We start from the raw sequence: 26,616 nt of genomic DNA on the forward strand, positions 1-26,616 counted from the left end.
TCCCGAACGATCTCCTCCTCCCAATCTTCGAAGAAGTCTACCGGTGTACCAGGAAGGTATCGCCACCCGTTGCCGAGATTCTGATCAACAAACGTATCTTCAATCTCGCCCGTCCGATCTGGTTCTCGCGTCTCGGAGTTTTCACGGGAGAACTGGACCTCAAGCTCTCTCGCCTCGTCCAAACCCGGATACACCACGGAGATCAAGGCAGGGCCAGTCAACTCCGCTCGCTCACCCTTTGCCTCCGAGATGACCACGCCCAACTCGTTGTTCTCGCTCTTTCCTGCCTTCCCCGTCTCGCTAAGCTCAAACTCTTCATCAACGAGGCCTCCCCAACTTCAAGAGCCCTTCTCTCGGACGCTCTCTCGGATCTGACGAACCGAACTCGTCTCGATCTCCTTTCAATCCAGGATACCAGACTGTCGAGTTACGATTTCGTCGAACGCGCACACAGCAAGTTTCACGACAAGGTTGTTAGTTTCGAAGGCCGGATGTGGCTAGGCTCATGTTTCAAGCTCGTCAACATCGGAGGAATGCAACATTGGCAGCTCGAAAATTCGTCACCCGATGCGATGGCGAAATGGAATTGGGAAAACGTCGCCTCCTTTTCCCTCTCAGATCGAGCCTCAAACACAGACTCGTCGTCGGTCGATGTTTTTCTATCTCATTTCGAAAAAGGCTTTTCGTCTCAGCTGGTTAGCGCTAAGCATATTTCGACTCGCTCATCATCGAAACTGACACAGATCCGCTTCTAGCAGGGCGAGTACATACCTTCATCCATCTCATCTTTACGGAAACTTTCGTTGGAACTCCATCCGTACACGGACTCCGAGCACTCCGATGCCGGAGGCTGGACTCATCAAAAGTTTACCCTATTTCTTCATCTTCTCTCGAAAACTCGGGTCGAGCGGTTCACCCTCAAAGAAATCAGCTCGATGCCAGCCATTCCCAAAGCGTGCTGTATTCCTTCGCTCAAAGTCCTCAGGCTCACACTTCCCTGTATCAGGTTCAGCGATGATGTGCGTACTCCCCTTTCGACTCCCATCTCGACTGTCTCCGAGTCAAGAGAGCTCACGAGCTTCCACCTACAGGGCAACTTCGAAAAGTTCTCGGGGTTTTTGCGGAGCTGTCCAAACATGGTCGAGCTCCATCTTGTCGGGTCCGACCTCTTCGCGGACGGGCTTGAAGCGAACGCAATCTCGGTCCTCAGTTCTACCGAGCTCTGCTTCCGCCACCCACTCCTCTTTGCTCTCTTGTCCTACCTTCGCGAGTCAAACGTCAAAATCTTTACCTTTCAAAATTGGATGGAGAACAAGGAGACGCGATGGACAAGGTTGTCGAAACATGAGGAGTTCGAAAGAGATTGCTGGCAGATTTAGCGCGGGAGAGTGGTTGACAATTTCTTTCTACCTCGTTTGTACTCGCTCAAAGTCCCTTGTTGTCAATAACCACTTTCACTCTGTGACTTTGACGCGTCAAGAAAGGGCAACGAGTTGCATCCAAGCGAGAACGGACGCATAAAAGAATAATCTCAACAACAGTTAACCTTGAAACGAAAGTCAGAAACCGCTCAAATCGCCCACCAAGCTCCCTCTCCTTCTCTTCCCTCCGAGCTGTCCCTCACTTGTCGACATCGACGATCCCTCTCATCCTCGACTGCTTCTTGCTCAACCGTTCCCGATGCCTGCTCGAGCTCATACTCGTACTCATCTTCTTCTCGTATTCGCTCGAGCTCGAGCTCTCCTCCTCCTCCTCCCTCAGTCGCTGCTGCTAGCGACCAGTCTTCCTCCTGCAATTGCCGATCGAGCTTGTGCATCGGTGCCCCAGCGTCCGGGTATTGAGAGAGTGATTGAAGGATCAAAGTTGATCTTCTCGCCAATCTTCGTTCTTTCGCGGGATCAACAAATTCGAGAGCCTGCGTGGATCACCTCCGCATCAGTCGGATACGACTGGATGGAAGTCGCGAGAGGAGACTCACCTCGTTCAAGAGATCCTTCGCTCGTTCGGGATCGCTAGTTTTCGAAATTTCCGCGAGTCTCAACAAACAACTTCCTTCAGCCTCCCGTTGGTTCCCTACTTCAGCGAACAGCCTCCTAGCCTATCATGAAGCGAAGTTTGGTCACCTTCGACGTTCTACGAAAGAGGAGTAGGAAAGGAACTCACCTCGGTTAGATAATCGATCGCGAGGTCTTTTGAATGCACTTTGAGCATGTCTAGAGCCAACCGATAGAGAGACCACGCTTCATCCGTCCACAACTCAACTTCCCTGAACGAGGCGGAAGCCTACGCAACCATCGCAAAGCAATCAGTTTTACGATTCCGAGTGAACGCGGAGCAGAGGAAGTAGAGACGAACCTCCTCGAAGTATTCGACAGCAGCTTGGAACCGTTTCTCCCCGACACAGATCTTCCCTAACTGATAACTGCAATCTCCATCCCATTTCTTCATTCGGTTCGGAATCGATCGAAAAATAGTTCTCGCCTAAAAAGATCGAATCGACAACAAGCTCAATCAGCTCGACGACCTCACAGTTTGACGTAGAGAAGCCGACGACTCACCTGCAAGAAGTATTTGAAAGCTGTCGATCTCTCCGCCGACCGCACGAGAATTTCCGCAATCGAGAACAAAGCTCTCGCTTCTTTTTCCCGATCTCCCATTTTGATGTACAGTAGAAGAGCCTGGTGAGATCGCGTTGGTTACTTCAGCCATGTCCTCGATGAATGCGGCTGAAGAGTCGAAAGGCTCACCTGTTTCCAGTATAACAGACTCGTCGAGATGTCCTTTTCTCGTTTTCCAAACAAATTTCCGAGCTCTGAAAGACACATTGCTTCTTTCGCACCGTTGTTCAATTCGGAGTACATGAGAGATGCCTACATTTCGGAGGGGAGGAGGTCAGGCCTAGTGTTTGGAACAAGAATGAAGAATGAAAACTGACTTTTTTGAGATAATCCGAAGCCGCGAGAATGTCTGAAGAGACTAAGGAAAGTTGATAGAGCGTCGTCGCTTCTTCTGTGAGAATCTCGAACCAGACACCGTTAGTCGAGACTGGACTAGCAGTACAAGGACGAAACTGCTCACTTTCAGAGTCTTTGATCGTTCGAAAGATTTCCAAGGCCTACTCTCTGTCCTCGTCAGCTGCCCTTCCCTCTACCTATCGAGTGGGAAATCTCACCTGCTCAAAAGCCTGCTTTGCATCGTTCCAATCCTTCCGCTTCTTCGCGATCCACCCAACTCGACCGCTGCAGATTCCCGCTTGCCAATATGCTTTCTCCCGTCGCTTGGATTGTCCCGGTCCTAGATCCCCGAACACTCTCGCCGCTACGAACTCAACTTGTACTATCAGCTGTCCTCGCTGTCGAGAGAGGGGATAGAGTCGAGGAGAGCTCACCTTGAATGAAATGAGCGATTCCAGCCGCCGGATTCTCCTTCGAAATGATGATCCCCGTCTCATACAACGCTTTAGCTTCCTCGAAAGATTGTCTCGCGGTACTCTGTCGGACGCGGGAGTTTGGTGACGGGGGAGGAAAGATGAATTGAGATGAAGATGAAGAGGGGGAGTTGCGAGGCGGTGTAACGGGGAGCGGGAAGGAGAGTGGACCGATGGGGAACTCGGAGAGACTCATAGCGGCATGATAGAGGTTTTGAAAGGCGAATTACAGGAACGAGCAAGGAGCAGAGGAAGAGGAACGCGTTTTGACAGGGGGAACGGGCTCTCTCGATTTTTGGACTCTGTGAGGCGACAGACTGATAGAAGGATAGGATTAAAATTCGGATACGACAGGTCAAAGAGAAATAAGGGGTACTGAAAATACTCGAAAAAAAGACAACTTTCGCACGAAACTTGAGATGCGAAGGAACTCCCTTGCCCCACGCCTGATCCTCATACATACGGTACGGTGGTGGGCAGACTGACGTTTTCGACTTCGAATGAGAAGAAGACCTAAACGATTTCTCGTCCAGGCACGACAGGGTGACTCGAACTCAGTCCTCCATCCACCGGAAGCGAGATACCATTGATCTATTGCGCCGACAACGACACTCGCATCAGCTCTAGTCGAAGCTCTATCGTCGAAGCAGAGAAAGACTCACGTAGGAAGAATCATCCGAAGCCAAGAACAACGCAGCCTGAGCGATTTCTTCCGCAATTCCGAATCTGTTCGCCAAATAGAGGAACCTAGCTCAACGACCTCGCGAAGAGAGAGAAGAGCTAAGGTAGAATACGGACGAACCTTCGAAGAGGGTTTAATTGACCGACTTTACCGAGAGTACCTCGTTGTCGAGCGGCTTCGAACGTGAAAGTAGTCATTCCCGTTTCGATCAATCCTGGGCAAATTGCATTCTATCCCCGTCACCATCGATTCAGTCAGTCGACGACTTTGCATAGAGTAAGAAAAAGGCAGAGTGGCATACGACACGAATTCCGGTTCCTGCGAGAGCTTGAGCTGAGGTGTTTGCGAGATTGATCACTGCTGCTTTCGAGGCTGAATAATCTTGAGGTCCAGCTCCGGAACGGATACCGGCGACTGTCGAGAGCTTACGAGAGGGTCAGTCTCATTCCCTGAGCTGTCAGGAAAAGAAAGAGTTTTACCTGAAGCGGTGAGAACGATTGAACCGCCGATCAAGTCTGAAGGATTCCGTTTCATAGCAGCTGCTGCATGTTTGACCGCGATGAAACAACTACGGGAGACCAATCGTCAACTCGAGTTTCCGAGCTCAGATCGAGAAGCGAAAGCGATCTCACCTCAAAGTATTCACCCTGAACACCTCCATCCCACCCTCTTCGTCGAACCCATCTAGCGTCATATTACTTCCGACAGTCCCAGCATTCGCGAAGAAGAAGTCCAATCTCCTTTCTTCTTGAATCGCTCGCTCGCAGATACTTTGGATCAATTCCGTATCGGCCGCATCTCCGTCGAAATAAGTCACCTACAGCAACGAGCGAGATAGAGTGTCAGTAAGTGAAGCTTGGAGTGCGAGTCAGAGACAGACGGACCTTGAGGGATGGATAGAGAGATTCCAATTCTTGTTTCAGACGAGGGAGCGATTCGGCTGCGAAATCAAGTACGTAAAGATGTTTCGCTCCTGTCACAACATCTATACGTCAGCCTCATCATACAGGAATGGGGCTAGAGAGGTAGAGACAAATCTCACCCTCTCTCGCGAGTAATCTTGCCGTTGCTCGACTGAAGTTTCTCTCGCAAGATCAGGCTCCCTCTTTGTCTTCAGCTGAGATTGCAAGGGGAAACTCACCCGATACCTTTCTCACTTCCAACTCCCGTCAAGATCGCTACCTTGCCCTGAAACCTTCCACTCCCTTTCGTTTCGTCGAAGTGAGTTTGGACTTGCTTCAATCGGGCGAGCGTACGTCGTTGTGCTTGTTCGAGTGCTTCAGAGGAGAGTTTAGCCATTGTAGTCGTGGAGGTGAGAGAAAGGAGGAGAAAGAGTAGTCGGTTGTGGAAAGAACGAAAGCCGGAGGGAATTTAGGGAGTGTGGGGCCGGCGCAGACTTAGGGGAGGTACGAAAAAGCCTCGAAGAGCTGACCTTCGACAGCTGCGAAACGAGAGTGTCATCACGTCATCACCTCTCGACAAATCACGACGAACCTAGCTACAGAGGATGCAGAACGCATTATTGGACCAGATTCAGAAAGGGAAAGGGTTAAAGAAGACTCAGACGAATGATCGATCAATTGTTCAAGGCGCAGGTCAGTCTCCTTTCTGCTCATGATGATCATGGACAATCCAAAACAGGCTGACAGTTGACAACATTCATATGTACTACTCTGCTTCATCTTGACCCTCAAATCACTTCAAATCCTCGGCGATGACGATCAATTGACTACGATGAGTAGGCGCCGTGCTCGATGGAGGATTAGCGAGTAAACCGAAAGCACCTGCAGTACCTCGAGCTCCTCCGGTACCTGGAGCGAGTTCTGGAGGAGGAACAGACGAAGATGCGCGACCTTCGGCTCCTCAACTCGGTGGAATCTTTGCTGGAGTCGGAATGCCTACTCTCAAGAAGACCGGAGCACCAGTAGCTAGCTCACTGAGCAGTAAACCGACTGGAGCTCCTCCTCCTCCGCCTCGTGAGTAATTCTCTCTGTAAAAGTCGCAGTTTCGCATTTCGTTGACAATTCGAGTTTTCTTGCAAAGCTCCTCCTCCTTCCGCTCCTAGCAGAGCTATTCCTACACCTCCGAGTCGTCCGTCAGCTGCTGCTCCACCTCGGCCTCCTGCTCGTAAGTCTAAGTTTTCTCAGATTTCCTTTCTTTCCCCTTTTTCGCTGACTTTCCTTCAACTCTCCCTTCGCAGCTCCTCCAGCTCGCCCCGCCGCCCCACCTCCATCTCGACCTGTTCCTCCACCTATCTCAGCAAGGCCTAGTCCCGCACTTCCGCCTACTCGAAATGTTCCACTTCCTCCTTCGCGACCTGTTCCCGCTCCGAGTTCAACACCTTCCGCTCCCCTTCCCCCTCGCGCTCCACCTCCCCCACCAGTACCGAGCGCGCCCGCCGCGCCCTCCAGACCCACTCCTGCTCCTCCAACAAGAAAACCTCCCCCTTCGATCGGAAATCCTCCGCCATCTTTACCCTCTCGCGCTGTTCCTCCGCCACCCGCTTCTCGTCCTACTTCATCATCTTCGAACGTTCCGCCTCCTCCTCCGCCTCCTCCTCCTCCATCACGACCCGTCCCTCCTCCGAATCCTTTATCAACGTCAAATTCAGTCGTCGAAGGTTTCTCTTCAATGAAACCGAGCGCTCCTCCCCCTCCCCCTCCTCCTCCCGCAGGTAGAACGGTCCCTCCGCCTCCTCCTGCGCCGCCAAGCAGAGCAGCCCCTCCTCCTTCGATGAATCGAGTTGAAAGCGTCGAATCTCCCAGTCGAGGTAATTCTCATTCCCACTCTGCCCCTCTCTCTCTCGTCGAATACTGATGTTAGTCATCGTACGATGCTCGTAGCCCCCCCTCCACCTCCCAGCCGAGCCGTTCCACCCCCCATGATGCATCGCTCAGAAACCGTCGAATCTTCGAGTCCACGATCTTCCCTCGCTCCTCCTGCTCGAGCTCCTCCTCCTCCCGTTGCATCATCCGCACCGTTGTCTCCACCTCCCCGCGCTCCTGCGCCTACAACCGTCCCTGCTCCAATGATGTCGAATGGTTCTTCCGCTCTCTCCCGAAGTAAGTTTCTCCCTTTCCTTCTCTCTGTGGTCTTAGTCACTGATGAAGCTTGATCCGGGTCTGTAGTTCCCTCACCGTCGGAGATCCTAGCCCTTCCGAACGCACCAACAAGAAGTTTCCCTCCGAGTTCGCAGTTCCCTACGCCGAGACCGTTTGATTCGGCTTCTTCGATGGGGAGGAGTCAGAAATTGGGGATGTGGGATTATAAGAATCATATGTAGAAGTGAAACGATCCGAGAAGTTCAGTGAGGAGGCTTAGATGAGATGTGGCTGGAAGCGGGACAAGAAGAGGAGAGAAAGGGAAAGAGCTCATCGTCTGTCACTAGCAAGTCTCAAATACATCGACGAGAACTCACCTACGTTCGTGCGGTCGGTATCCCTCTGCTTTCCTTCGTTTCAAATCCGCAAAGGTGCGAAGCGCAGAAGGTCGAGGGACCCGATTGTCGAAGTTGAGTTGCTAGCGTGCAGATGAGGGGGAGGATTTCCAGCTCCGAGAGACAGGAGCTCGAGGTGGTCTTGCAGGAAGAAGAGGAGGTGATTTGTGAAATTCGGCTTTCACAGTTCCTCTCTCGAGTTCAAGCTCGCTAACCTCTCGTCAGGGAGCGTCGCAGAGACTGCTGGCGTATGATCTGCAAACGCATAGAACGAGAGAATCGCTTCACTTGTCGAGGCAATGTAAAACGTGATTCTACAATTTCACTTGACTGCTGAAACTCTGACTTGTGCTACAGTACCGAAGACTCCTTCTGCCTCGCTCTTCACCGAAGAAAACTGCATCAATGGTCCAGCTGCCGGGTTGGAAGGAGACGAGACTGTTGAACGATGTTTGATGAAGGATAGTCGCGCGATAGCTTCGTCGGTGGTAGCGACGGCTTGAGTAGCATGTTCGTATCGGGATACAGCGTCTTCTGGCTCGGTGTAGTAGTCGATCTGTTGTTTTCGTCGTCTGTAGAGGCGAGCGAGCGATGAAGAACGGAAGCAGAAGGGGAGAAGCCGAGAGGATGGTTCGAGAGGGCGGCGGGAACAGAGAAATACTGTAGGTGATCAGAGTGCCGATATAAGTTGATTGAACCCATTCGGGTGAGAAGAAGAGAAGAGAACCGATTCATTCACTCTCTCATCTCCAAAGCGATGTCGACCTCCTCAACTGCAGACGTGCTCGGTCCAGATGGTACCAAGTTCTTCACCAAGACGTGGCTTCCAGCCTCCTCTATCCGTACCCGAGCAGTAGTTCTCTTCGTTCATGGGTCAGTTCCTTCTTCCTCATTATCGGTGCCCTCATTCAACTAAACCCTCCTCTCTCTCGGCTGCGTAGATTCGTGGAGCATATCAGGAGATACGATCATGTATTCCCTTTGTATGCAGAGAAAGGGATCGCAGTGTTCGCCTACGATCAAAGAGGTTCGTTCAACACATTCCCCTCCTCCTCTCACGCTCAACAGCTAACTCAGGAGGGAGTGAGTAGGTTTCGGTCAAACTGCCTTCTACACTCCAAAGCACACTCAAGGCCAAACGACCTGGCCGAAGCAGTTCTCGGACATTGATTTCTTCGCCTCTCACGTTCATTCCCAACTTGTCCAACCCGGAATCCCCTTCTATCTCATGGGACACTCTATGGGAGGAGCCCTCGTCCTCGGCTACCACACCCGTTCTCCTCGACCCTCGAACGCTCGTTTGTTCAACGGAGTAATCTCGACTTCTCCTTTACTTCGACAAGCTCCTTCCGTGAAAGCCGCTCCAATCATTGTTAAACTCGGTTCGATACTCGGGAAACTCGCCCCGAACTTACCGATCAACGCGAAAGTGAAAGCCGAGGATACGTGTCGAGACCCAGAGATTCAGAAAGCTTATGCTGAAGACAAGTTGTGTAAACAACAAGGAAGTTTCGGAGGAGTCGGGTCGATGCTAGTAGGAGGAGAGGGGATCATGTCGAGAGAGTATAAGGAGTGGGATAAGGAGTTGCCGGTGTTGGTTTGTCATGGTGAGAGCGATAAAGTGACGGATTGTGAGGCTTCGAAAGAGTTTGTCGAGAAATTGAAAGGGTTGGGAGTGAGGGATGCCACTTACAAGGGATTCGAGGGTCACTACGTGAGTCCCACTTTCTTTGATTGTGGCGAGCCGAGACTGATGCTTCGAGTGAGTTACAGCACGAAATGCAAAACGAACCAGGACAAGACAAGATCGTTTTCATCAACTACGTTATCGATTGGATCCTCTCGCACTCCGACAGCAACACCAATCACGATACAAGTAATCTAGCTCCGACGACGATGGCGATCGATACATCAAAGAACCCTTCGATCCAAGTCTCACCGGCTTCACCGATAGTCGTCGATGAGTCCGCCACGAGGGAGAGCAAGCTATAGTTTATGCGTGGAAACGTACCGATAGCTGAATCGTCGTGGTGTGATCTTCTCGGGGGTTCTAGTCAGTTCTATTTTACCTAATCTTTTGATTCTATAAATCCTGCATTGTACTACTGCTGTTTCGCTGTCATTTTCTTTCCAGAGTCATACGCAGAGACGCCCGATGGGGGAGCTGAGGAGGTCAACAGCAGCAAGATACTGAGAACTAAATAACTAGATTCGCGAGATGAAACTGCTTCTCTCAACCGCTCGAGTTCAGCGGAGCCTAGCGCCGCACTGTCTACCAGACTGATTTGTGGAGGATCTCGACAGAACAGCTTTCCCAAACCAACCCAAAAATCAGAACAAAAAGAAAACGAAAAAGCAAAACCGAACCTTTTTCCAGCTCAATCCTTTTCCTCTCCAGTCGCTGCTCCCGCAATTGACTCGACATTCTCCTCTTTCACTTCCTCTCCGACTTCCTCTTCCTCCTCGGCTTCTGGTTCAGCTTCAGCATCATCCACCGTTGCCTCGAACGTAAACTTGAACTTTTTCCTCTTAACCATCTCCAGTTCCTCCTCTACTTCCTTCCTCTTCTCCCTCTCCCTATCAAGCTTGAGCTCCAAGCTACACGTCTTGTTGTTCAACGAGAGTTTGTCCGTCATGAGCGTACGTTGCTGCGATTTGAGCTGTTCGACCTCCCGTTTCAATCGTTCGATCTCGCTCTCCTTTCCTCCGTTTCCGCGAGACTTCTGCTTCGAGTGGGTATTGACTTTTAGGAGGGGTTTGCTGAAAGATGGAGTGGGGTTCGAGGGAGTGGTAGGATTCGATGGGGCGGAAAGAGAGGAGGATCCGGCTGAGGTTTCGTCTTTTTCGGTAGCGGAGGTAGACATGATGATCACTGGTTCGTCCATTGATAGAGGTGCAGTTCTCGCTGAGATGGGATGGGAGACGAGAGTGAAGAGTATAAGAGAAAGAGGCAAGTCGCACAGATCTCGCTTTTCTTTGCTCGAGCCTCGAACAAGCGGAGTTCCGATTGCTTCCTCGGAGGCAGCGTCGAAAGAGGAAAAGTTGAACAGCGATCACAAACGAGATTACTAGGGACAGACTCGGATCTCAAACAGATAATGAAAAGCGCAAAAAAAAACCGAATCCGTGCGACTTCTCAGGCTCCTTCTTCTCTTCGGGCTTCAATTTGACTTCCATCCGTAGCTTCCAGCCTAATTCATGCCTTTTGCGGTTCCTCCTCGACTTCTGGCTGAGCATCTTCAACAGTCGTTTCAATGATGAACCTCAATTTCTTCTTTTTCAACCCTTCCAACTCTCCCTCTGCCTCTCGCCTCTTCCTTTTCTCCATGTGCAGTTCTCCCTTGAGCTCTACGTGTTCGTCTTGTAATTTGAGCAAGTCGACTAAGTGAGATTGCTCGCAAATCTTCGTGTCCCTGACTTTCTGTTTGAGTCGGTAGACTTCGGATTCGAGGTGACAAATCTTTTGATTGTAGTAGCTCGTGACTTGGACGACGGTATCTTCGGAAGAGGGAGTAGTGCTCGACTCGGTAGGCTCCGAAGAGGGGGAGGATAACGACTGATAATGGATTTCTGAGAATCGGATTTGGAGGAGCTGGTGGTCGGAGGGTTCTTTTTGATGACTTGAGATAGCGAGTCACTCATGGTAGTCTTTGCTGCGTCAATGGGGATGAGGTAGCGAGAGTGAGCGAGAGAAGGAAAGGAGAGGAGAGAGAGAGATGAAGAAGAGTTTCGCGGTGCGGCGTTTTTCGCGTCTCACCCAAGTCACTCTCTGTCTTTCGCTCGTCGCTTCGGTGGCTGACGATCTCTCGCAAATCGAGACCAAAGTGATCATCAGCGAAGAAGGCAGTCACCGAGTTGCCGGCGTAAAGTAACGAAGACCAGTCAACGAAAGCGAAACAAAGTAGAAACCTCGGAAAGAAACCAAACAAACTTTCTCCAACTATCTTCTCTCCGGCTTTTCCTCGTCCTCGTTTTCGTTGAAGTTGACCTTCGACTACTCGACACCCTCATATCCACACGCCGTAAAGAATTCGCGACATTTCTTCTTCAACTCTTCCAATTCTTTCTCCGCCTTGTCCTTGTCTTTCGTCGCTTTCCACCATAGGTTTCCAAGCGTTGGACCTTCGTCGTTCATGCCAGCTTCGAAGCGAGACCTCTCTTCCTCCATCTCTCCAACTTTCGTTTCGAGCTCGGTGATTCGTTGACTTTGATTCGCCATGACTAAGTTCGCTTCTTCAAGGAGCGTCACATTCGAAGCGAGGTTCTTGCGAGTCGATTCGAGATCTTTCTGAGTCGAAGCGAGTTGTTGTTGCAATCTGGCTCACAGAAAAGAAAACGTCACGGTTCGTCCATCCGTCGTTCTTCAGGAGTTTTCGAGACTAGAATCTGGCGAAACGACTCACTCGTTCTCTCGTTTCTTCTCGTCTGCCAGCTTCTTTGGTCCTGGTCGAACTGGAAGGTCAACAAACTGGGAAACGGTATGCTTTTTCTTCTGAAGAGGCGTCGAAAAGGCTTGGAAAGATTCGTTTGCCGGACGTTTACGTGAGTTGCTCGGTCCTCGCGAGAGTGAAAGAGAAGGGATGGACGAGCGTTTCTGAGTCGGAATCTGAGAGATCTCCGGGATGATAGTTACGAGGCTTAGAAGGTGGTACCCAGACTCCACGACGTCCTCCTTTTCCTCGAGGTGCCATGATGGTTGAGTAGAGAGCTAGAGGTTGTGGTAGACGATTCGAGTGAGGTGCGACAGAAGTGACCGAAAGAAGTGGAGAGAGGAGAAAGAGAGAAGAAGGGAAGGGATTCGCAATCTCGCTCTTCCAAAATCTGAGCCACGTGATCAAGGTTCTTTCGTCTCATCTCGTTGCGGATCAATGTAGCTACTCAGGAGCACACTACACAAAGCTGATCGAAGCTAGACAAGCTGTCACAACCTTTGAGACGAAGAGGGCCATTCCAGAGAAAACTAAAACTTTCGACCCAGCGAAATCTTTCCAACTACCTTCTTCCTCGCTTCTGCTTCTGCCGCTGAGCTTGACTCAATACTATTGAGCGTCTTCCACCCCACACGCGTCGAAGAATTCGGTACAACTCGACTTCAAGTATTCCGCTCTCGTCCTGATCTCGAACAATTCTTTCTCCGCCTTTTCCAGATCCTTCGTCGTCCTATACAAGTCAATCTCCAGGTGATAGCGACGGTCCTCCTCGCTATTTTCAATGCGAATCTTCTCTTCTTCGATTTCTCCGATCCTCTTTCCGAGTTCGAATATTCGACTGTTCTGATCCGACATGACTTTTTGGGCTTGTTCGAGAAGAGATACGTTCGAAGCGAGGTTCTTTCGAGTCGATTCGAGATCCTGTTGAGTCGATTCGAGGGTCTTTCGAGTAGAAGCGAGAGTCGCTTGAGTTGTAGCGAGTTGTTGTTCCAGTTCAGTTCGAGAGGGAGATCTACTTCCGACGTTCAAACGTCGATTCATCCGCGATTCTTCAAGCGGCTCTTAGACAGGCGTCGACAGATGAACTCACTTGCCTGTATCTTCGTCCTGTTTCTTCACGAGATGTCGATATGTGGGACGAAGGGGAGGAACTGAACCAGAAGATGCCATGATCGTGGCCTCTGTGGGGCGCTTCTAGTCCACTTCCCACTTCAATACACTCGTCCCTCAAGGACTCGAATCGTCTGTAACCGTGAGACCTCCAAGAACGCGAGACGGGATGCGAAAGAGAGTGAGCTTATGAGTACGAACAGCGTCAAGGGTCGTGAGCGTCGGGTCCGTCTGTATCTCTGTCGATTCGCAGGATCAGAGCCTACCAAATAACCAGTCTCCGAAGCGATGTCGACTTGCAGAAGGGAGGAGAAACGTTCTTGAAGATGAAAGGACGAGAGGAGCACCGATCGTAGAGCTAGGAACCGCGGTCGGCTTCGGGACGATGTCCGTTGGGTCTTGTTATGTTCAGTATAATCGATGGGCGGTCTTGGGTCAAAGTCGGGAACGGGAAAAGAGGTCGCCGGGGGAGAGAAGCGAGTTCGAGGTCTCTCTCTTTTCCCTTTCTACGCTGTTCTACAGCTCCGACCCCAGTTCATTCAGCTCCACCTACACTATCCGAGCCAGCAAGCCCAACTCCGCCTAGTTCCTTCCTGATCTTCCCCCACACTCTCTCAACTTTCATCTCTTTCCCCTCTCTCCTCTCTCCCAACGATGTCTACTCCCGCTTTAGTCGCCGGAGGACTCGCAGTAGGAGCCTATCTCAACGCTAAACTCGGGAATGACCTCCGAATGGCGTCAGGGTTGATCAACGCTCGAATCGGTTTGGCGAGTGCGAACAGGAGGGACGAAAACTCGATCTATTACTACTTTGATCGTGCGCAGAAACAGAGAGGTGACGCAGATTGTTACGTGTGCGATGGGGTGACGTTGAGCTTCAATCAGGTTGCGAAAGGTCAGTTTCGCTTTCTTTCTGAACCTCAAGGGAGGATTGTTGCCTTGAGCTGAGCTGACGCTCGGCCCATTCCGCGCCTACAGAGGTCAATCGATTAGCTCATTGGCTACTCGCGCAAGGACTTGGAAAGGGAGATTCGATCGCGCTGTACATGCCGAACAAACCAGCTTATCCCATCATTTGGTTGGCTTGCTTGTCTATCAACGTGTACGTCAGCCTTGGCTCACTATTTCATCTCTACGCTGTGTCTGACATTCACTCTCCTACGCAGCGTCCCGGCATTCATCAACTTCAACCTCACCGGCGACGGTTTGATCCACTGCACCAACGTTACCTCGCCAAAACTCCTTCTCTATGAATCCGACCTCTCGTCCTCCATCTCCGAGATCTCCTCTCAACTCCTCCAGAAGAACCCTTCGATCAGATTTGTGAGATGGGCAGATCGATTCACGAAATCTATCGAGAAACAACCTTCGATCCAAGCGGAAGTCAGGCTGGATGAGACGGTATTGGGTCAGATGAGCGACAAGAGGATCGACGACAAGTACAGGAAAGGAATCACTTGGCAATCTCCCGCAGTTTACATCTACACTTCGTACGTTTTTGCGTGTCCCCTCATGTCCCTTCTGGAAGAATGGGAACGCTGATAGAAGCAACATTTGCGCACAGGGGTACGACTGGATTGCCGAAAGCTGCTACCGTCACTCACGGTCGAACCGCAACCGCGATGAGAGCTTGGACGAAATTGAACGAATTCAACAAGAAAACTCGAATCTACACTCCTATGCCTCTCGTACGTCGGTTTCTCTCATCAGACGATACGATCGAGCTGATATCGATTGCGATGTCCTGTAGTATCATTCGACGGCTTCGCTACTCGCAATCGCAGTCTCGTGGAACGCTCAATCGTGTGTCATCATCGGAAGGAAATTCTCCGCTTCTACATTCTGGAAAGACGTTCGTGCTTCGGTAAGCTACCCTCTCTCTCTCCCTCTCTCTGTTCTGAGCTCATACCGTTTCTCGTCGAGTTAGAACGCCAACGTGATTCAATACGTAGGAGAAGTTCTCCGATTCCTCCTCGCGGTCCCTCCTTCTCCCGATGACAAGAACCACAACGTCTTCATGGCGTATGGAAATGGATGTCGACCCGAGGTTTGGAACGCGTTCAGGGAAAGGTTCGGAGTGAGAGTCATTTCGGAATTTTTCGCTTCGAGTGAAGGGAATGGGAGTTTACTCAACTATAACGCGTACGTTCACATTCCCTCTCTTTGTGATTGCGATCCCTTTGCGGTGAGCTAGAGTGCTAGAGCACGAGACTGATTCTCCTTTTGAGAGTCGGCAGAAACAATTTCGGAGCGGGTGCGGTTGGACGAGAAGGATTCCTAGTATCGGCAGCTCAGAAGAACAAACAAGTCATCGTCAAAGTCGATGCGTTGACGGAAGAACCGTTCAGAGATGAGAAAGGACATTGCGTCCGTGTGAGTTTGAGCTCTGACTTGTCTCTGTCATCTTTCTCGTGTTCGGCTCTGAGTGCGCGGCTTACTGATCGAGTCTCGGAGACTTTCCTGTATAGGCGGACGTCAATGAACCCGGAGAATTGATTCTGTTCATTGATATGACTTCACCTCATCTCGTAAGTTCCGTCTCCTCCTCTCGGTTTCTCAGCGATAGAGGCTAATCCTTGGTATGTTTTTTCGCTTCATGACAGGCCTTTGCTGGATATTACGGTAACGAAACGGGAACCAACAAGAAGATCCTCAAAGATGTGTTCAAGAAAGGTGACGCTTGGTTCCGAACTGGTACACTCTCCTCCCCCCTCTCTCTTTTACTCCTCGATACTCATGCTTGTTTCGTCTCGTCATAGGTGATCTCCTTCGTCGAGACAAGGATGGACTCTACTACTTCTGTGATCGATTGGGAGACACTTTCCGATGGAAGAGTGAGAACGTTGCAACTACTACCGTCGCGGAAGCGCTCGGAGCCGTCGTTGACCATCCGAACGTCTATGGTGTACTCGGTGAGGACCTCTCACGCCCTAGTCTCCGAAATTGCGAGGACTGACTGGGTCGTTGTTGTTTGTCTCACTCTATAGTCCCTTCGCACGAAGGTCGAGCTGGATGTGCCGCCGTCCCTCGAGCGGGAGCTCCGATCGATTTCCCGAAACTTAGTCAACACGTCGCGAAAACTCTACCGAAATACGCTCAACCTCTTTTCATTCGAATCGTCGACAAGTAAGCCTCACCCTCCCCTCCTCCCTCATCTCCTCTCTCCACAAAGCGCAGTGACTGATTCGCTTCGAGCATAGATCGGAAACGAACGGTACAGAGAAACAACTCAAAGTCGCTCTACGAAACCAAGGAGTCGATCCCGATGTCGTTCAGGACGAGGTCTGGTGGTTACACCCTTCGAAGAAGGAATACGTACCTTTTACGAGACAGGATTGGGAAGCTCTCAAGGCTGGTCAACATCGTTTGTAAAGAGTGTCTCGCGCGGCGTTTCTCGATTTTCCTTTTTGTAACTACTTCGATCTCTCGGCTTCTAGGTTTGTGTCTTACTCTGTGTGTGTCGAAATCAATTCATCCGTTTCCTACTCTCGACGCTTCTCTCTATGATCACGGCGAGCGAGAAGAGAATCCCAATACATAATCCAATAAACTACCGACAGATATGCAGTTGAATGCTGCTCTATACATTCAATATCCCAATGACCAATGACCCAGAACCGATGATGCTATATTTATCATTCCCTCTCTAGAGAGAGTACCTAAACTTTCTGTTCTCCCAATCCGTCAAGTCTTCCCTCTCCACCGTGGCCTCGAGACTCTCTTTCGTCGATTCCCCATCCTCGATCACTTCCTTCTCCTTCTTTACCCTCTCCCTTTCCGCCTCTGCATCCCTCGCTTTGTTCTCCTTGACGAGGATCCCTCTCAGAACGAGCGACAACGCCATCGTAACTCCCATCGAAACGACAATCGCAACCCAAGTCGACTGATATTTGATCGGTCTTTCCTCGGTGAAGACCGTGTATGGGGCGGCGATGTTCCCAACGTTGTAACCGACGAAGATTGCACCGGTTGAAATGGCTTTTTTGGTGGAACCTGCGACGTTTTGGGAGGCGAGAGCTAATAGGAGTACATAAGCTAGTAGAAAGAGAACGACGACGAGGTGGGAAAACAGTGTCAGTCATCGTTCCATTTCGAACAAGGTCGAGAACGAGTGAAAGCTCGACAGAAAGGGAATGGTGAAGGAAACGACGACTCACGAGCTCCAAAAGTCGGTAGCAAATAATACCCAAACAAAGGTACGCCTCGATGAGTCCAACTCGCTCCCCAAATAATCGCAGATCCGACGATGACGGGTACGCAGGAGAGAGGGATGAGGTAGGTGAGACTGTTCTTCCATTTGTCGGCGATGTAGGTGAAGAGGTAGATCGCGGCACAGGTGAAGGCTCCTCCGGGGATCTACGAGAGAGCAAGAGGAACGAGGAGGTGTCAGGCGGGCGAGTTGGAAGCGAAGACTCGAAGTTTGGAGCTCGGACGCAGGGAACGAGAGAGACATGCGACGGGGCTTACGAGAATAGCGATAGTCGTGAGCGAGTCGTATCCGAATGAACTGACGATCCTCGCACCAAACGCCGTGACTCCACCACTACAGTGAGCATCCAAAGAAGCTGGTCGGCATCGATTCTGCCAATTCGTGGGATTCGTTCGTTCTCCCGTTCGTTACTCACTTGCAAATATAAATCGCGGCCGCCATCACAAAGAAGATATAAATCTTTACATCCCTCATCGCTTCCTTCGCTTGACTCCAGTCAAAAGTCGAAGGTTCAACTCTACCCGACATGTTCTCCCTCGATCGCTTGATCAAGATCTCCCTTTCTCTGTCATTGAACCATCGTTTCGAGGTTCGAGGGGAATCGGGGACGATGAAGAGGACGACGAAGGACCAGAGAATGGTCCAGGCTCCGGCGAAGAGATACCTATTCGAGCGAGCTCGGTCATCCAAGATCGGCGAGCAGATGAGGAGAGAGAGAAGAGACCAGGGCGTACATGTACTTCCAGGGAGCGAGAGATCCTCCTGCTTTACCGAGTCCGTAATTGACGACTCCTGAGAAAGCGCTGAAAATACCCGTCGCAGAATACCTGTTCATACGACAACATTCAGTACCCACGCACAAGTACGGAACGAGAAGCGAGAGGGTGATGACAAACCAGATACCGAGTCGAGAAGCTTGTTCGGACTTTCTGTACCAGATCTGCGTGATCAACACGAACCCTGGACTGACGGATGACTATTCATCGGATATGCGAGTCAGTATCGTCTCGAGAAGAAAGATTTAGGGTGAACTGACTTCGAGTACGCCGAGGAAAACTCGTTGAACGACCAAACCTTCATACGATTTACAAACTACCGTGAGGATGACTGTTACTCCCCAGAAGAAACTGCGACACCAGCTCGATCAGCATGTGGATAGAATGTAGAGAGAGGAGAAGAGGACGCACATGCATGCTGCGAGAGTTTTCGCAAGCGGTAACCTCTGAAGTAACAAAGCGAACGGTAGAACCGCAACGATGTACCTATTCATCCTCTCTCCTTCAATCAACGATCATCGTCTCAGTCGTAAAAAGGACGAGAGGAAACTGACCCCCAGTAGAACGCCGAATTCGCCGTGGAATAACGAAGAGTCGAAACGACCGTTTTACCCGTTTCAGGATCGATCGAACTCGTCGATAATCCCAAATCTTTGATGATTCCAAAGATTGATGCTGATCCCAATACCGCCTACAAACCCAATTTGATCAGTTCCGGAGTCTTGGGAGTCAAGAAACGAGTTTCGCGAGGGAAACGACAATTTCCTCTCGCTATTCTTCGCCTTTCTCTCTTCCTGGAATCCGTTCATTGAGGAGAGGGAGAGGAGCTTACTTTGTCGTAGTATTGTAACCCGAAACTAATAGTCAAGAGGGGCATGAGGATCCAATCGACTTTACGAACGACTCGTTTCTCTTCGATAGTTTGTAACTGTTGATCGGTTAATGCGTCTTGACGGGTCGTCGGGGAGGGGTCGCCTATCGAGGACGAGGAGAAAGGCCACATTCTTCGTTTGACGGCGAAGGACAGGCGGGAAGAGACGAAGAGGAGGAAAGGGAGAAGTTGAAAGAACCCGGCGGTTGGGGAAAGTCGAGAGGTGGAGCGGGGCGGCGGTGGCAGGCGGAGCTGTATGAACCTAGAGTTGCCTCAGAAGAAGGAAAAGATCGCAAAGGAAGAGGAAGAAGCGGAAAAGTATTTCGCAAAGAAATTGAATTTGGGATCCGGGGTAGATCGACTCTTTCCGCGAGCACCCTTTGAGAGGCCAGGAGAGCTAGACGAGTGTGTATTTGACAAGACTGGATGTCCAGGCGAATTTCCTAAGTTGTCGAAAGCGAGTTGTGAAACTCAGGAGCGGAGTTGTGTTTCCGTCTCTCATCACTTCGCTGCTCACGATGGCAGCGCTATTCGGCTCGTGAGCTCTCATACTGACTAGTGAACGCAAGGTCTAGCTAATACTCTCCCTCGTAGGCTCCCCGCGCCACTTCATTCTGAAACGACCTCGACCTCGATCTCCTCCTCGTCCTCCACTCCTCCCGAGCAAACTAACGCGCTCATCCCTCAAGGACCCGTCATCCCTCCCTACGGACAAAGGAAAGGGTGGTTCCCGAAGGAGCAAGCGGATTTTGGAGATGGAGGAAGTTACCCCGAATGTCATCGAGCCCAATACCCTCTCGAAATGGGACGTAAACACAAAGCCGCCTCTGGAAACACTCTCGCATTACAAGTAGACTCGGAGGGTAAAGTTCGATACGACGCGATCGCGCAACAAGGACATCGAAAAGGAGTTTCCGTACAATCTTCCTTCAAAGACCTCGTTCCTCTCGCGAACCGTACCGATGTAGATAAGGACGTGATGGAGATGGTTAGACCTTCGGAAGAAGAGGTACAGAAAACGGCGGATAGGACGAAATTGGCATTGGAGAAATTAGTGAATGGGAAAATCAAAGCGGCTCAACCCAAGAACGTACCGAATAGTCAAGGAGAGACGAGTTTCATGAGGTATACTCCTCAACAGGGTGGGGTACAGAATCAGAAAATCATCAAAATGGTCCGTCTCCTCCCTTCCCCTCTCCCTTCCGATTTCGCTGACTTTGTATTGTGTTGTTCCTTCAGACTGAAGTAGTAGAAGATCCCCTCGAACCTCCCAAATTCAAAGGCAAGAAGATTCCTCGAGGTCCCCCTTCTCCTCCTCCGCCAGTCCTCCGTTCTCCTCCTCGTAAAGTAACGGCGCAAGAACAAAAAGATTGGATGATCCCTCCTTGCGTTTCGAATTGGAAGAACAACAAAGGTTACACGATTCCACTCGATAAACGTTTAGCTGCAGACGGTCGAGGATTACAAGACGTTCGTTGTTCTCTTTCTCTCTCCCTTGTCGCTCAGCTCATAATCGAGCGAATTTGCATGAGTAGGTTCACATCAATGATCGATTCGCCCAGTTCTCCGAAGCTCTCTACGTAGCGGATCGACACGCGCGCGAAGAAGTCCGACAACGATCCCTCATGCAACAAAAGATCGCACAAAAAGAGAAAGAAGCGAAAGAAGAAAACCTCCGCTTGATGGCTCAACGAGCTCGAGAAGAACGTTCTGGAGTCGTTATTCAACCCTCCTCGACATCGGTTTCGGCGGCGAAAGTTGGGGGAAGTATGGGAGGTGCGATTGCTGGGTATGGATCGGATAGTGAAAGTGATGGAGAGGCACCGAGCAGTCGAGGAAGTACGCCTAGAGGGAAAGCGCAAGCGGAGAGTGATGCTGCTGAGAGTGAGGAGGAAAGTGAAGGCGAAACGGAGGAGGAGAAGAGAGCGGCGAAGGAGAGAGCGAGAGAGAGACAAGAGAGGAGGAAGGAGAGGGAGAGGGAATTGAGGATGAACAATATGGGTACTGAACAACGAGCCAAAGTACTCGCTAGGTAAGTCTTCTCTCTCTCTCTCTTCCCTACTCTCTAGACTGGTGAAGCTGATAGGATACGTTGGGAGTGATAGGGCGACTGGACGAGATATTTCCGAAAAGATTGCTCTCGGTTTGGCGAAACCAACCCTCTCGAAAGATTCCATGCTCGATTCTCGTCTCTTCAACCGAGAATCCCTCTCCTCTTCATTCGGTAACTCCGACTCCTACAACCTTTACGATAAACCTTTGTTCTCTGGTTCGTCGGCCGCCGCGGCGATTTACAAACCTCGTGGGAAGAACGTCGATGATGAAGGCTACGAACTGGCCGAGGAGGAAGCGCAAAAGGCGATGAAGAACGATAGGTTTGGATTAGGAGTTGCGGGGAGAGGATTCGATGGTGCTGATACGAGTGAAGTTCGGGAAGGGTCAGTCATCTCTCTCTCTCTCTCTCTTTCTGTTACTTCAACTCGTGACTAACGATGGTGTGTGTGTGTGTTGTGTAGACCTGTCGCATTCGAACGAGATACAGCAGATCCATTCGGAGTCGACGCATTCTTGGAATCGGCGAAAGCGGGACCTTCGACTGAAAAGAAACGTGGATTGGATCTCGTTGGGGAGACGAAGAATGAGGAGGCTAGGAAGCGAGCTAGGGAGTAAAGCGAGAGTCGAGATTTGTATCTGCTAGTACGTATGGTTTGAGAGAGAGAGAGAGGGAGAGAAGTTGGTTGGTCATTCTTTAGTTTTCGTTTGTATGAATTTTACATATGCTTCCGATTCTTCTGACTATTCGACGAGAGAGTCGAAGCGAGATCTTTTCTCGAGAACATGCCTCCTCGGTACGCCCAAGGATGCTACAGAGAGAGATTCCAATCTCGACCACACACAAAATTGAGTTTGATGTTTTTTTCGGCCAAGCTGTCCGAAGAACTTCATCATCATTCACTTCGCCCTCGACTTCTCGCCCGTCTCCGCCCCAGCACGATTGTAGGATAGGTGCATGACCTACTACCCTCTCCCGACTCCGCCTCCAGCTCGCGCGAGAGGCTACTCTTCCAGTCATTCAACAACATTCGATCCATCGAACCCCGACATCCGTTCCATCCCTACTCCTTCTCACGACTACGACTACGGATACTCAACAACAGGCTATCAGGACACTCATGAACCGTACGACGATTATCGGGCAGGAGGAGAAAGACCTCCAAGTTTTCGATCAACAACTCATGATCAACCTCCCTCAGAACCCGGAGGAGTAGGAGGAGGTGGTGCAGGAGTATTCTTAGGAGAGAGCGATACGTATGCGACGCTACCGGCTAGTCAGAGTAGATATCAAGCGAGATCTCAAGTCGATTTGGATTTACACCTCGATTCGACGACGACGGGTTTGGATCCTGCTCCTCGATATGCTGGAGGAGGAGTTTACGAGGATCTGGAAGATGTTAAGAGACTAGGAGAGTTTGAGGATAGTTTCGAAGGGGATACGAGTTATGTCAGTCAGAATCAGGAAACGAGAAGAACGAGAAGAAGGAGGGAAGAATCAGATATCGTCGATGAGGAGGACGACGAGGATAATATCATGAGGGACTTGGATAGTCCAGCTTTATCGTATAAAGGAGGGTTCGGAGCTCCTCCAACCGTAAGCTCACGTTTCAACTTCTTCTTCTTGCGAAAAGCTGAGAACTGACTCTTATCGTCTCTCGTAGACGGCTCATCTACGACGAAACATGACGAATCGACGAGTCAAGTTGACAGAGGGAAACCTGGTGATCGAGTGTCAAATCCCGACGAGGTTGGCTGGATTCTTACCGAGAAAAGGTGAAGACGAGTTTATGCAAACTAGGTTAGTTCTCTCCCTCCCTTTTCGCTTTCCACTTCCGCTCACACTCGCACGACAGGTATACGGCTGTGACATGTGGACCGGACGAGTTCCACGCGAGGAATTACACCCTTCGACCGACTCTCTACAATCGTCAAACCGAACTATTCATCGTCGTTACAATGTACAACGAGAACGAGGAGTTGTTCTGTCGTACTCTACATGGAATCATGAGTGAGTTTTGGTCCCGTTCACTTTCATTTCAGTGCGAGGGACCAAGCTTTCGTTCGATCAGAAAACATCTCGCATCTTTGCAAGAGGAAGAAAAGTCAGACTTGGGGTCCTGACGGATGGAAGAGTGAGTCCACTGTCCTCATCGCACTCCTGCATGAGCCCTCTCTGATCCAGCCGCTCGTTTGCAGAGGTTGTCGTCTGTATCGTCGCCGACGGTAGACGAGCGATTCATCCCCGAGTTCTCGACTGGTCAGCTTCCCTTCTCCCTCTTCTGCCCCTCTCTACAAGCTAACAAACCTTGACGACATGTAGTCTCGCTGCACTCGGTATCTATCGAGACGGATTAGCGACGAATCAAATCGATGATAAATCCGTACAAGCTCACGTTTACGAATACACGACTCAGATGAGTATCGCTCCTGATTTGACGTTCAAAGGGTTGGAGAAAGGGATCGTACCCGTACAGATGTGCGTATCGCTTTCTCTCTACGCTTCTCTCGCTTGATCGAAGCGTGCTGACGAGAAAGCTCGGTTTTCGTAGGATGTTCTGTTTGAAGGAAAACAAGTTTGTTCTCCTCCCTGTCAGCTCCAGCTTCAACTTGTACTGACTCGAATCGACGATGATGACTACAGCGCAAAGAAGATCAATTCTCATCGATGGGCTCTACAAGCTTTCGCACCTCAACTAGATCCGAATGTTGTTATGTTATTGGATGTCGGTACGAAACCTGGAGATCGATCATTGTATCATCTCTGGAAGGCCTTTGATGTGAGCTCGCCATTCTTCGTTGTCGCAGAGGTTGTGTTGGACTAACGATTGATCTTAATTTCTCGCAGATGAACTCGTTCGCACCATTCAATCTTCGACTCTTCTCAATTCGCCATACTGACTTGAGAGTGATGTTTACAGTAACGTCGGAGGAGCCTGTGGAGAGATCGTCGCCCAAAAAGGTCGATTCTGGCTCAGTCTCTTGAATCCGCTCGTCGCTGCTCAAAACTTCGAATACAAGATCTCGAGTGAGTCTCTCTTCGCGCACTGCCCGTGTAACGATGCAGATTCCCACATTATTCGTGTGATAGATATCCTGGATAAACCGACCGAATCGATCTTTGGTTATATTTCGGTTTTACCGGGTGCTTTCTCTGCTTGTGAGTCATGGCTTCTCTGCTCTACTTTCCAACTCGCACTGACCAGTCGGATCTGTAGATCGATACATTGCTCTCAAGGTACAATCGGTTGCCTTCGATGTAAACCTTGCCTTCGATTTCAGGCAGCGACTGACTCGGAATTGAGAAACGGGAACAGAACGATGAGCTCGGTCGAGGCCCTCTAGCTTCCTACTTCAAGGGAGAACATCTCGCAGGACACGACGCAGATCTTACTACCTCAAACATGTACCTCGCCGTACGAACCCTTTCCCTTCTATCCGTCTATCGTTCAGACTACTGACACCGTTCTTTACACCCGAATGAAGGAGGATCGAATCTTATGCTTCGAGTTGATCGCCAAACGAGGTGAATCCTGGGTCTTGAAGTACGTCAAGAGCGCAGCGGGAGAAACCGACGTTCCCGACACCGTCGCCGAATTCATCAATCAACGAAGACGATGGTTGAACGGTTCCTTCTTCGCTTCGACCTATGCGCTCACTCATACGATGCAACTGTTTCGAACTCAACATTCGAGGAAACAAGTCTTCTTTCTCTTGATTCAAGCGATTTACAACTTGTTTCAAGTCGTCTTCGCGTGGTTCGGATTGGGAAACTATGCCATCTTCTTCTTCGTGAGTCCCACTCCAACAAGAACGGATCGGCTGAATACTGATCCCCTCCGATGAAATGCAGGTTCTCACGACATCCATGCAAGACAAATCGTTCAAGATCCCTCATATCGAAGTTGCAAACACGATCATGCAATACCTCTACACCGGAACCGTTATCGCTTGTTTCCTCTTCTCGATGGGTAACCGACCGAAAGCTGCTCGTTGGAAGTACATTACTGCCGTTCGTTTCTCCCTTTCTTCTCCCTCTCTCTTCTTCACCGACTGACGCGCTCTCGCTTCCCAGATGGTGAGCTTTGCCTTGACGACAGCTTACATGCTAGGAGCTGCCGGGTACTGCGTCTACCAAGCGGTTCAACAATCAGGCGAAAGTTTGATCATGGCTCAAATCGTCGTTTCTCTCGTTTCAACTTGTGGGTTTCTTCCTATTTCAGACGTCCTATCTATCGCGGTGATCTGAAGTAGGTCCAACCACGTGCAGATGGATGCTATGTTTTGTCAAGTTTGATCGCTGGCGATCCTTGGGTCAGTTACCTTCCTCCTTACTCTCTTTACGGATCCGAGCTGAAGCATCGAGGTCGTCCTGTAGCATCTCATCACCTCTATGGCTCAATATATGCTGTTCGCGTCAGTTGCTTTCACTCAATCGAAAACTCGACTATAGCTCATCGTTTCTCTCTTGTGACTCGACAGTCCTATCTATATCAACTTGCTCAACATTTTCGCTTTCTCGAATCGTGAGCCCCTCTCGTCCTTCCACGTAAGTAGCAGAACTGACCCATTCCCGTCATTCAGTTCACGATTTCTCGTTCGTCTCTTCAACCGTCCTCGCTCTAATTTGCTTCGCGCAACTGACTCTCGACTTTCGTAGATGGGGTACGAAAGAACAGAATAAGGCTGAGATCGATCTCGGTATCACTCGCAAAGTCGGGAAAGACGAAGTCGCTATGGCTCTCCCTTCCGATCAAGACGATATCGGTCAGTGGATTCTCTTAGCCTGACATGCTGACGCTGAGGAACGGGTCTCTGTCACTAGATGTATCGTACGACAAGGCACTTCACAACCTCAAGACGAGACCGATGATTGTTCCTCCTCAACTGAGTCACAAACAGAAAGAAGAAGCCGTTCGAGATTTCTATGCGAGTGTTCGAACGAACGTTCTACTCGCTTGGGTACTATCGAATGTGAATCAACAATCTCTGCCTCCCTCGCTCCGGCACTGACTGTGACTGATCGCAGGGACTTCTCGTTGCGACGATTCTACACGGAGATTACGCTTCGACTTTCACCGAGAATGGTGGGAACGGTCGAACCCAGATCTGTAAGCTCTCTCCTCGTTGTAGTCGTTTTGGTCGGCGACTGACTTGGACGTTGTGTGAGCGAGTTCAGATCTCGTAATCGTTTTGTGTTTCGTCGCGATCATGAGTCTCATTCGATTCTTCGGTTCAACCCTCTACGTCATCAACCGTTACGTCGAAATGATCGGTTCTCAAATCCAACGGCGGTTGTTCGCGAGGAGAAAGGTCGGAGAACAGAGCAAGTTGAGAAAGCGAGAAGCGGGTCGAGGGATCGGAGGAGGGACAAAGAAGGAAGTGACGGAAGTAAAGGAGGTTGAGGAGAAAGATGATGGGGATGAGGCATCGGTGATGCATAGTGGTGCTTATCGTGGGGATTAAGAGGGAAGGAGAGAGTCAAGTTATCCGGTTTCTTTCGTTCTTTCTAATTAGTTCGTTCTTTATCTTCTGCTTCATCCGCTTTCGAGCGTGATTATCCGTGCTTTTGATTCCTTATTGATGGCATTCAGCCCGTTACCCTTGAACCGAAGTTGTTAC

General features: G+C 50.3%; 11 protein-coding genes across 11 annotated transcripts; 5 read left to right on the top strand and 6 right to left on the bottom strand.

Annotated features, from left to right (window-relative positions):
* Positions 1–231: 231 nt before the first annotated feature.
* JCM6883_000605 (tetratricopeptide repeat protein) lies at positions 232–3,623 on the bottom strand (the record flags this gene model as incomplete). The annotated part of the gene is made up of 11 exons (XM_076635382.1): positions 232–300; positions 1,625–1,915; positions 1,979–2,098; positions 2,164–2,283; positions 2,356–2,481; positions 2,559–2,678; positions 2,748–2,870; positions 2,936–3,009; positions 3,079–3,115; positions 3,173–3,318; positions 3,389–3,623. 11 exons carry the CDS (start codon positions 3,621–3,623, stop codon positions 232–234), a joined length of 1,461 nt encoding a protein of 486 aa, XP_076484622.1.
* Positions 3,624–3,940: 317 nt separating this feature from the next.
* JCM6883_000606 (SDR family NAD(P)-dependent oxidoreductase) lies at positions 3,941–5,408 on the bottom strand (the record flags this gene model as incomplete). Its single annotated transcript, XM_076635383.1, has 9 exons — positions 3,941–4,018; positions 4,090–4,153; positions 4,230–4,339; positions 4,411–4,523; positions 4,589–4,677; positions 4,742–4,926; positions 4,994–5,082; positions 5,152–5,183; positions 5,251–5,408. 9 exons carry the CDS (start codon positions 5,406–5,408, stop codon positions 3,941–3,943), a joined length of 918 nt encoding a protein of 305 aa, XP_076484623.1.
* Positions 5,409–5,616: 208 nt separating this feature from the next.
* On the top strand, positions 5,617–7,392 carry JCM6883_000607 (uncharacterized protein; the record flags this gene model as incomplete). The annotated part of the gene is made up of 6 exons (XM_076635384.1): positions 5,617–5,704; positions 5,852–6,085; positions 6,153–6,236; positions 6,310–6,879; positions 6,953–7,171; positions 7,238–7,392. 6 exons carry the CDS (start codon positions 5,617–5,619, stop codon positions 7,390–7,392), a joined length of 1,350 nt encoding a protein of 449 aa, XP_076484624.1.
* Positions 7,393–8,302: 910 nt separating this feature from the next.
* Positions 8,303–9,537, top strand: JCM6883_000608 (alpha/beta hydrolase; the record flags this gene model as incomplete). The annotated part of the gene is made up of 4 exons (XM_076635385.1): positions 8,303–8,418; positions 8,487–8,572; positions 8,637–9,259; positions 9,319–9,537. The coding sequence occupies 4 exons, from the start codon at positions 8,303–8,305 to the stop codon at positions 9,535–9,537; spliced, it is 1,044 nt and encodes a 347-aa protein (XP_076484625.1).
* Positions 9,538–9,923: 386 nt separating this feature from the next.
* On the bottom strand, positions 9,924–10,430 carry BUG1 (Bug1p; the record flags this gene model as incomplete). Its single annotated transcript, XM_076635386.1, has 1 exon — positions 9,924–10,430. One exon carries the CDS (start codon positions 10,428–10,430, stop codon positions 9,924–9,926), a length of 507 nt encoding a protein of 168 aa, XP_076484626.1.
* Positions 10,431–11,539: 1,109 nt separating this feature from the next.
* JCM6883_000610 (uncharacterized protein) lies at positions 11,540–12,236 on the bottom strand (the record flags this gene model as incomplete). Its single annotated transcript, XM_076635387.1, has 2 exons — positions 11,540–11,861; positions 12,088–12,236. 2 exons carry the CDS (start codon positions 12,234–12,236, stop codon positions 11,540–11,542), a joined length of 471 nt encoding a protein of 156 aa, XP_076484627.1.
* Positions 12,237–12,584: 348 nt separating this feature from the next.
* Positions 12,585–13,145, bottom strand: JCM6883_000611 (uncharacterized protein; the record flags this gene model as incomplete). The annotated part of the gene is made up of 2 exons (XM_076635388.1): positions 12,585–12,987; positions 13,066–13,145. 2 exons carry the CDS (start codon positions 13,143–13,145, stop codon positions 12,585–12,587), a joined length of 483 nt encoding a protein of 160 aa, XP_076484628.1.
* Positions 13,146–13,739: 594 nt separating this feature from the next.
* FAT1 (long-chain fatty acid transporter FAT1) lies at positions 13,740–16,457 on the top strand (the record flags this gene model as incomplete). Its single annotated transcript, XM_076635389.1, has 12 exons — positions 13,740–13,980; positions 14,064–14,187; positions 14,252–14,575; positions 14,650–14,773; positions 14,836–14,949; positions 15,013–15,227; positions 15,323–15,458; positions 15,554–15,613; positions 15,689–15,779; positions 15,845–15,997; positions 16,073–16,211; positions 16,286–16,457. 12 exons carry the CDS (start codon positions 13,740–13,742, stop codon positions 16,455–16,457), a joined length of 1,893 nt encoding a protein of 630 aa, XP_076484629.1.
* A 274-nt stretch (positions 16,458–16,731) lies between these two features.
* On the bottom strand, positions 16,732–19,074 carry JCM6883_000613 (uncharacterized protein; the record flags this gene model as incomplete). Its single annotated transcript, XM_076635390.1, has 10 exons — positions 16,732–17,120; positions 17,243–17,441; positions 17,553–17,628; positions 17,711–17,959; positions 18,030–18,122; positions 18,192–18,271; positions 18,332–18,422; positions 18,483–18,557; positions 18,626–18,762; positions 18,904–19,074. The coding sequence occupies 10 exons, from the start codon at positions 19,072–19,074 to the stop codon at positions 16,732–16,734; spliced, it is 1,560 nt and encodes a 519-aa protein (XP_076484630.1).
* Positions 19,075–19,460: 386 nt separating this feature from the next.
* PRP45 (mRNA splicing protein PRP45) lies at positions 19,461–21,612 on the top strand (the record flags this gene model as incomplete). Its single annotated transcript, XM_076635391.1, has 6 exons — positions 19,461–19,480; positions 19,537–20,116; positions 20,182–20,412; positions 20,478–20,974; positions 21,048–21,380; positions 21,459–21,612. The coding sequence occupies 6 exons, from the start codon at positions 19,461–19,463 to the stop codon at positions 21,610–21,612; spliced, it is 1,815 nt and encodes a 604-aa protein (XP_076484631.1).
* A 340-nt stretch (positions 21,613–21,952) lies between these two features.
* CHS2 (chitin synthase CHS2) lies at positions 21,953–26,460 on the top strand (the record flags this gene model as incomplete). Its single annotated transcript, XM_076635392.1, has 24 exons — positions 21,953–22,591; positions 22,659–22,795; positions 22,851–23,005; positions 23,067–23,129; positions 23,194–23,254; positions 23,318–23,473; positions 23,547–23,570; positions 23,639–23,774; positions 23,843–23,850; positions 23,916–24,022; positions 24,086–24,154; positions 24,213–24,232; positions 24,312–24,410; positions 24,481–24,786; positions 24,848–25,006; positions 25,070–25,196; positions 25,265–25,308; positions 25,373–25,410; positions 25,477–25,520; positions 25,579–25,591; positions 25,655–25,761; positions 25,820–25,968; positions 26,024–26,105; positions 26,174–26,460. The coding sequence occupies 24 exons, from the start codon at positions 21,953–21,955 to the stop codon at positions 26,458–26,460; spliced, it is 3,030 nt and encodes a 1,009-aa protein (XP_076484632.1).
* Positions 26,461–26,616: the final 156 nt, after the last annotated feature.

The sequence above is a fragment of the Sporobolomyces salmoneus genome, assembly GCF_050403485.1.
Source record: "Sporobolomyces salmoneus JCM6883 DNA, S_salmoneus_JCM6883_v1_ctg97, whole genome shotgun sequence".
Taxonomy (NCBI): domain Eukaryota; kingdom Fungi; phylum Basidiomycota; class Microbotryomycetes; order Sporidiobolales; family Sporidiobolaceae; genus Sporobolomyces; species Sporobolomyces salmoneus.